This window comes from Nicotiana tabacum, chromosome 2 (assembly GCF_000715075.1).
Source record: "Nicotiana tabacum cultivar K326 chromosome 2, ASM71507v2, whole genome shotgun sequence".
Classification (NCBI taxonomy): domain Eukaryota; kingdom Viridiplantae; phylum Streptophyta; class Magnoliopsida; order Solanales; family Solanaceae; genus Nicotiana; species Nicotiana tabacum.
Genome location: NC_134081.1, coordinates 37,746,367 through 37,755,727, shown reverse-complemented (window position 1 = coordinate 37,755,727; position 9,361 = coordinate 37,746,367). Strand labels below are relative to the sequence as shown.

At 38.5% G+C, this 9,361-nt stretch overlaps 1 protein-coding gene across 1 annotated transcript; it reads right to left on the bottom strand.

Annotated features, from left to right (window-relative positions):
* Nucleotides 1-4,568: 4,568 nt before the first annotated feature.
* LOC107823880 (uncharacterized) lies at nucleotides 4,569-5,057 on the bottom strand. Its single transcript, XM_016650583.1, has one exon. It carries the CDS (start codon nucleotides 5,055-5,057, stop codon nucleotides 4,569-4,571), a length of 489 nt encoding a protein of 162 aa, XP_016506069.1.
* Between the last annotated feature and the right edge of the window lie 4,304 nt (nucleotides 5,058-9,361).

Genomic DNA, 9,361 nt, shown 5'->3' with positions numbered 1-9,361 from the left:
GGAAAAATTGTGAAAACTTCATAAAATGTATTTTGAGGACTTGAAGGTCGATTTGAGATCGGAATTGAGTAATTTAGTATGGTTGGACTCGTTATTGAATGGGTGTTCGTATTTTGTAAGTTTGGTTAGGTTCCGAGACGCGAGCCCGGTGTTGACCTTTTGAGTTGACTTTTTGATTTTCTTTAAAGATTGCAACTTTATTATCCGTAATTGGTTCCTATGGTTTCTGTTTAAGGTATAAAGTTATTTTGGCTAGATTCGAGCCGTTCAGAGTTGGATATTCGTGGGAAAGGCTTACTAATGGATTTAGTTAGCATATTTTGAGGTAAGTATCTTGCCTAACTTTATGTGGGGGAATTACGTCTTAGGATTGGTGTTGTTTTGTGTTAATTATGGTACGTGAAAGCTGTGTATGCAAGGTGACGAGTGGGTACACAGGCTAAATGTGATAATTGATCGGTTTAAGCTATGTAGATTCTTTTCATGCCTTTAATTGAATTGTCATAACATGTTATATTTATCATCGTTAGTCTATCCTTACATGCTTCACTCGACATTATTAATACTTGTCTCATGTCTTACTTGTTATTTGCCCTTACATGCTTAGTTGAAGTTATCATTCTCTTATTGCGTTGTTAAATATTTAACTGTTGAGTTCCCTTACTTGAAGTTGTTATTTCTTGGAATGTCTTATTGTTGAGTTTTGGTGTTGAAGTTGTAAAAGACGTGATTATATTGAGGCAAAGTTATAAATTGTTGAAATACCATTCTTTTTGAGATATTCAATTTCGGTTGCTATTGTTGAGACTCCTGTACGCATTGTGGTTGAGCCATGGGCTATTTATTATGGAAACATTGTTATTGTTGACTTCTTTAGCAAGTTGTGGTATTGGGAACTTGAGGTGCGATTTGTGATATTTGTGATATGGATACGCATGCAGTGGTATAAGGATAGGGATTGATGTGCATGCAGTGAGATAAGGTGGGCTTGATACGCGTGTTGCTAGTAGGTGAACAACTTGAAGACAAGTTGTGTGATAAGGTGGGCTAAAACGCAGGTAGCTATTTCGGAAAAATAATTTTCAAAACTAAATGTAAGGCTCCCGCAGTGATATAAGGAAAGATTGCGACTGTGATTGTGATATGACATACGAGGCGGACATGATTCTTGTTATTATCTTTAATTTACATCACTTGCGTTTTGTTTGCATCGTTTCCTTGGTGTTCTTTTTATGTGGTTGCTCTCTTGATGCCTTTAATGCCTTATCTTTCGGTGTGGCTTATCTTGTTGTATTTCTTCATTGTTTCATTCCTTGTTTCCATTATTATATTGTACCATACATGTTCAACTTCTTTATTTATTCCAATAGGTATCTTGACCTGACCTTGTCACTAATCTACCGAGGTTGGGCTTGATACTTACTGTGTACCGTTGTGGTGTACTCGTACTATGCTTCTGCACATCTTTTGTGCAGATCCAGGTACTTCATACCAGGCTAGGAATCTGTGAGTTGAACTTGGATTGGAAACTTCATGGTATACCTGTCGGCTTTCGCAGTCCTCAGAGTCACCCTTTATCTTAGTTTCTATTGTATACTCCTCTTATAGATATTGATGTATTAGGGATGTTTCATTACACTCGTGTAGAGCTTATGACTGTCACGAGGATGGCTATGCGCTTAGCGCGCGATTTAAGGTATTTTATGATTTGTGTTACATTAGCTTATGAAGGATTTAGTTGAATTACAGTGTGGGATTATGGCAGTAATGGAGTAAGGGTATTGTGGGTTATCAGATGTTGTATTTTATGGCTTTGAACCAAGTGGGGGATTCTGCTATCGACGATCAGGTTGTATGGTTATTTGCAGAGGTTCGTTGTGAGGATGACTTGAGCAAGGAAATTTCTGGATGCACGATGTATTACTCTTTATTGATATAAGAAAATCTTGGAATGATTTTAGTATGTTATTCGTGATAGATGTAATTTTCTAAGGAAATGAAGTCACTCCGTTGCGTTAAGGTGAGGTTACTTATTTTGGTGTTGGTGTACTAATGGAGCACAGGTTGTTCGGCTCCTTTTGGCGGTGCATTCAAGATTAGAATGGGGTGGATGACTCTCGAGAAGGTTCTAAAGGGTTAAAGATTCATATATAGTATAATTTCCGAATTTGTAAAAGGCTAAGATATGAGATTTGCATTAGATGGTGTTCGGACTCGCGGTAATATTTGTGTCATTATGGAGTCTACATCTCAGTGTTAGAGAGGTTAAGGAAATAACTTCAGATTCACATAAGGTATCTCCAGAGAGAGTATCTCGGATGTGGTATTTTCGGGTACTTAATAAGGAATATAGTGGCTTATAGGCTTTAGGACAACGAGGTCTCATGCTAGGATCTCTTGTAGCGAGCTTTGGGTTAAGGATCGTAGTGTACTGTCAAGGAGAGGTGTTTAATTAAAGGCAAGTCGGGCGAGGTTCAAAGAAATAAGTGTCAGTTTGGTAGTTGTTTGGATCAACATGGTAATAGAAATAATCGATTCTTTTGGTGTGGCGAGGCTTTGTAGGTGTGATATGGAAAAGCTATTGGGTTTGGCTATAACTTAGTTGAGTTAGAGGGATTCAATTCTGATGGCTTGTTTATGTGCATATGGGTTTCGAAGATTTCTCAATGGTGTCGACCACAACTAGAGATAGATATTTTCTATAGGCGTGGGGAATTCATTGTGCATTGTTTTTTTCTCCTGGATGGGGGTCTAGTGGTAGGTTTCAGGATGATGGAGCATGTATCCTACATATGAGTAAGAGTTAATTATGGGGTTCTTGTGTTTTCATATGATGGCATGATGGATACGATGCGATGTGTAGGATAGAGGTTGCAAGTTCGAGGTTGCGACCCCATTTGAAGGAAAGGTCATGAGTTTTAGATAGCATGGATAATTTCAGATGTTTAGAAGAATGCTAGTATTGTTTTGTATTACTGGGAAGAGTGTACATTTCAGAAGGGCGCATTGTGTTTCAACTTGCGGATGCTTGACTAGTATTACGGTAATCGCCTGGATGGCCGACTGCTGATGTTCATATTTTGCTATGTGTCATGAAAGAATTTTGGAGGTATTTCTCTTGAGATGATTGTTTACGAGTGACGTGTTAGTCTTTTGAGTGGTGAAGTTGGGATCAAACATAGAGATTCACGTATTCTAGGGGTTTGAAGTGCAGAAGGGTTCTCAGAGGCAAGTTGTTCCTTGGTTGCAGACAGTGAAGATATGTTAATAGGTTGACGGCTAAGTGTATGTATTGTAGATGGGTTATTGTGGACTTCTTGGAGGTTACCTATTTCAAGGGGATAATTGATTTGGAGGCCACATGTAGGCCTATTGAGGATATGTATTCTACATCGGGTCAGATTTTCTTACTTAGCATAGCTATTATTGAAGGTTGTGTCATCGGTTAGAGTTGATCTTATTCGTGCTTGATATGTTCGGGCCTATTGAGGATATCTTATTCGCTATCATGGGCCTTGTAGCGGAACTCGAGCAAAATGGCTCTTGGTGTGTTGAATGGTTGATTGCGCCTTAGTTATGTTTTTCCTATTTGTGGTATATTGTGCTATTCGTTTCTCCATGATTATGATCATGCACATCGCATATTTGTTGCTGATATGCATATGGTTGTTGATTATGAGAATCATGGCTCGATGTATTTCATGTGGACCAGTGTTTGGATTGGGTCACTCATCGCAACTGAGCTATGTTGGGATATAATCCTCTGTGTTTATATCATGTGTTAGTTCTCATTTGTGTGATGGGTTTATTGCATTGCTCCTGTGGTGGTATCTGTTAGATTGCGGGATGATCCTCTCATTTGATTCTCTTTTCATCATTGGGTATATTCGAGTCATCGCTTGCTTGGTCCATGAATTGCACGATATGGGGCTAAATATGGTATTGGTGTGGCATGTCAGTCGAGTAGCTTGTACTGGATGAGGTGAAGTATTGGACGTGTAATGAGTGCAATCAAATTTGATTAAGGTATGTTAGGAAGAATAACGCCCCTAATCAGCTTAAAATTTGGGCTATGGTTCTTGTTGGGCGAGAGAGCTCCACGACTTTTTGATCTGATGAGTGGGTATGAGTTTCTGCGTGTTTCTTTCATCATTGGCTGTATATGAAGATTTAGAACAAGGTTTTATTCGATATGAGGTTTGTTACCGGTACCGGGTTTAAAATTAAATCCATGTCTCTCCATCTTATTGGTCGCTCTGGTGTGTGAATTACATGCATCTTTTTGTATTAATTGGATGCCTATCAGTTTTGCGTCTTAATGATTGGAGTATCCAAATATAACGAACTTAAGATGAAGTGTGTAAGTGAAAAGTATGGACAACTTTTTTTTGAGTTAAAATTATATTCTATTGATACTCAAAAATATGTACAATTGAGTCCGAGGAGCAACTTTGACAGGCTTCTCCCAATTACATCACAATTTGCTACTGCCAATTTGTGTCTATCTATCCTATACTATTGCTCAATGCAGACACTTGTTAAACTAATTACAGCAAGGACTTCTACTTTTAATTCAACTTTGGAATCCAATCCAGTTGTTGCAATGCCTCTTTCCACTTTCCTATGTTCTTCCCTCTAATATGTATGTGTAGCACTATCTCTCTGGAGATTTGAAGTTCATCAAACTTAGCTTTATCAAATCTGACTCTGTTCCTCTCCCTCCAAATCAGTGCAACAGTCATAGCAAACACACAACTAGTAATAACATTTGTTCCTTTTCTGCTTTTGGCTTTCTTGCATGCCCAATTCAGTTCTGTTTCCCAATCTCCAATGCTCCTCTTATGTCCCAGCCATGAACATAGTCTGGACCACAGTTTCTTTGTAATGGTACACTCAAAGAACAAGTGGATAAAGGATTCCAGGCTATGTCCACAGAATGCACATACTGCAGGAACTTGGATGCCAATCTTCAATAGTCTTTCCACTGTAGCTAGTCTCTGCTGTGCTGCAAGCCATATGGTGAATCTATATCTTGGATGTATATTTGTGTGCAGCATCAAGCTTTTCCATTCAACTCTGGGGTAAACTGGTATCAGCTTCAAGTATATCTATTTTATCTGGAACTTTGCATTTTTGCACATTGTCTGCAATCTGTTGTGAATGTTTCCTTGAAGTTGTTGATACTCTATAATCAAACTTCTGCTTTCTAGTATCTTCTTCACCACCCAAGATGTAGCCTTAGGTGTGACCATTATTTCCAGATTCCTGTTCTTTATATAGAAGTTGTGCACCCACATTATCCATAAGCAGTCCTTCTTTCTTGTTATATCCCACAGATGTTTTATAATTGCTTCTTTATTCCACAGTTTTATGTCTAGTATATTGAGACCTCCAGCAGCTACTGGCCTGCACACCTTTTCCCAAGCCACTAGTGCTTTCTTTGAGATAGTAGCATTACCAGTCCATAGGAAAGTTCTGCATATTGCCTCAATTGCTTTCATCATCTTCTTTGGAATAACAAAAATCTGTGCCCAATAGGTTTGAATGCCAAAAATAACAGCCTTGATCAATTGACATCTACCAGCATAAGATAGAAGTTTTGCTAACCAGCATGTGATCCTTGCTATTATCTTCTCAATAAGAGGTAAATATTGATGGACTGCTAGCTTCTTTTCATCTACAGGGATCCCCAAGTATTTGAAAGGTAGCTTTCCTTCAGTAAAACCCAAAGCTTCAACGATTTCCTGTTTTTCAGTTTGAGAGATTCTAGCCATGCCTATAGCACTTTTGCTTATATTTTCCTGTAAACCAGAGGCAACTGAGAACCTATGAAAGGTAGCATTTAGGATCTTTATAGACTCAAAATCAGCTCTGCAATACATCAAGAGATCATCAGCAAAAAATATATGTGTACTGTTCAACTTCCTGCACCTAGGATGAAAATTGAAGTTTCCATTCTTATGCAGTTGTCCCATTTCTCTACCTAGATATTCCATTGCAATAACAAACAAGTATGAAGATATTGGATCTCCTTATCTAATCCCCCTTTTCCCTTTGAAAGGCTTGGTCAGTCCTCCATTAAGTACTAAGGAATATGACACTGTAGTAACACATGTCATTATCCATTGCACAAACTTGAAGGGAAAACCAAGATCAATAAGCATTCTTCTGAGAAAACTCACTTCCAAAGTATCATAAGCTTTCCTCAGGTCCACCTTCAGCGCACATCTAGGAGAGACACCTTTTCTAGAGTATCCTTTAAACAGTTCATGACTTAGTAGAATGTTTTCAATAATACACCTCCCTTCAATGAATGCTGATTGAGAGTGACCAATTAACCCATCAAGAACAGATTTGATTCTCTTTGTGATGACTTTAGAAATAATCTTATACACTGTAGTACAACATGCAATAGGCCTATAGTCCTTGACTATTGAAGGTGCTAAAACTTTAGGTACTAATGTGATGGTTGTAGTATTGATCATTCCAGGCAGGCTACTGGTAGAAAAGAAGTTCTTTACAACTGCAAAGATATCCTCCTTCACTATATCCAGTTCCTAGTAAAGAACTCCACGGGGAATCCATCAACCCCTGGTGCTTTGTCTTTAGGCATCTCCCATACTGCAGCTGTTATTTCCTCATTTGTAACATCCTGAATCAAATCTCTTTGTTGTGATATATTTAAGCATGGTCATTCCTTGATTATAGCTTTGTTTGCACAAGGCATTTCAGCAGCACAATCTCCCATCAAGGATTGAAACATTCTGATGAATTCCTGCTCAACCAATTTGGGATCTGTTAACTTTATTCCTGTATCAGTATATATGGATGATAAACTATTCTGACTGGATCTAATCTTCCATTGAGCATGAAAATACTTTGTATTTTCATCACCACATTCAATCCAGCAAGCCTAGGACTTCTGCCTCATTACTTGTTCCTCAATATTACTCCATTTCTCAATGTTAGCTAGTGTGTCTTTCTCTAAATCAAATAAGTCCTGTGCTAGAGGATCCTGCTGAATTTGGTTCTGAACAATATCCAATTTTTCTCTTGCTTGCTCAAGCTTTTGTTTATATGAAGCCATATAGGTATTAGTGTCTTTCAGTTGTGTCTTCATAGCCTTCAGCTTACTCCAGATCTGATGCACATGTGTGCCATCATAATTCTAACTCCAAACATACTGAATAATATGTTGGAATTATGGAAGCTCCATGACATTTGTGTATAGCCTAAATGGTTTAGGATGTAATAACTTCTGTCTACCACATTTGATTAGGATAGGGGAATGATCACAGACTGATGGATTCAAAATATCTGCCTCTACATGACCATATTGCTGTATCCACTGGTAGTTTCCCAAAGCCCGATCTATCTTTCTATATACTCTTGATCCAGTACCTTCTTTATTTGTCCAAGTGCCTCTACATGATTCTAAGGATTATGGACTAAGGTTGAAGTAAGGATCTTCAGTTATGTTGAGTTGCCAGGCTTACATGGTTTGGGGTGATGTGGGATCACCCATGGGTATGTGTATGGTGACTTGATTCAGTGATTCAGTGTTTTGATGGCTCTGTTGCGACTTTTGGAAAATTCGAGGACAAACGTATGTTTAAGTGGGAGAGAATATAACGATCTGACAGATCGTTTTGAGCTTTTTCAATTAGTTCTATGGTTTGAGGTCTTAAGTAGCTTCATATTGTGCTTTATGACTTGCGTGTATCATTGGTTTTGATTTTTGAGTGGTTCGGGATTGATTTGGAAGAATGATTCTCATTTTAGAAGCTTAAAGTTGGAAGAGTTGACCAAGTTTGACTTTTGTGTATTTGACCTCATATTAGAGTTTTGATGGTTCTGTTAGGTTTGGATGGTGATTTTGGACTTGGGTGTATGCCTGGATTTGAATTTGGATGTTTCAAGTAGGTTTTGGCTATAATTGGCGAAAGTTGGCAATTTGAAGGTTTGAAAAGTTCATAGGTTTGACCGGGAGTTAAGTTCAATGTTATCGGGTTCAAATGGTTATTCTAGGAGTTAGACTAGGTTCGTTATGTCATTTGGAACTTGTGTGCAGAATTTGAGGTGATTCTGAGTTGTTTGGACGTGTTCGGTGTGAGTTTGGAATTTAGAAGTTTGTAATAGTTAATTAAGCTTTATTGGAGGTATGATTCGTAGTTTTGTTGTTGTTATGTGTAATTTGAGACTTCGAGTAGGTCCGTGTTATATTTTAGGACTTGTTGGTATGATCGGACGGGGTCCCAAGGTGCTCAGGTGAGTTTCAAGGTGGTTTCGGATCATTTCGGATGGATTTTCTGTTGTTTATTGTTGGTATTTTGCAGATCATCATGATCGCAGAGCTAGGATCGTGATCACATAGAGGAATTTTGGTCTAGGCTCTTTCATCTCTTTGCATTCGCTTGTTTTCAGTCGCATTCACGATGACTGTGGGACTTGAGCTTCGCATTCGCATTGTGAGATCGTGTTCGCGCTGGTAAGCTAGGAGCAGGAGAACTCTTGTTCGCGTTCGCGTGTCATGGGGCGCATTCACAAAGTGCTTGCATCTGTGGGCATCGCGTTACGGGGGTGGTGTCGCGAACGCGAACAAGTAGGGAATTTTATTGGCAATGGCATTTGTTCTTCGCGATCGCGGAGCTATTCCCCCAATGTCGATGGGTATTGTTGGAGCACAGATTTGGGCAATCTTGGAGGGGATTTTCACCACATGGATTGGAGTAAGTATTTTTGACTTGGTTTTGATTATTTTACACAATTTCATCTTCAATTTTGCCATTTAATTTGATGAATCTAGAAGTGAAATTGGGATTTTTTTTCAAAACTTTTCTAAAGTGAATAATTAGGATTTGAACGTCGATTCGGAGATGAATATGAGTGGTATTAGAATAGTTGGACTCATATTCAAATGGGTTGTCGGAATATGTGAGTTTTATCGGGTTTCGAGGTGGGGGCCTAGGTTGACTCTTTTGGTTGACTTTGAGTATTTGATTAAAAGATTCGACCTTTATCGTTTGGGTTTGTTTCCTTTGGCATTATTTGATAGTTTTGAGTTGCTTTTGGCTAGTTTCGAGCCGTTTGAAGGTCGATTCGTGTGGGACAACATTTCTAGATTATTTTTTTGCTTGCTCGATATTTGATTTGACTTGTTTGAGGTAAGTATCTTATCTAAACTTGGTTTAGGCACTAGTTCCCTGAGTTATTTGTGATAGCTACGTTCTATGGGTGTGCATACCTGTGGAGTTTGAGCCTATGTGCAACCACCAGGGTATTTATCCACACTCGGGGTAGTGCTTATTCTATAACATGCCTTGAATTGATTGTTAAATTTTATGCTGTGATGTTTCTCATA

What these genes read in the sequence shown, in the direction of transcription:
- LOC107823880 (XM_016650583.1), bottom strand. Translation starts at nt 5,057, where the DNA reads ATGCTGCACACAAATATACATCCAAGATATAGATTCACCATATGGCTT.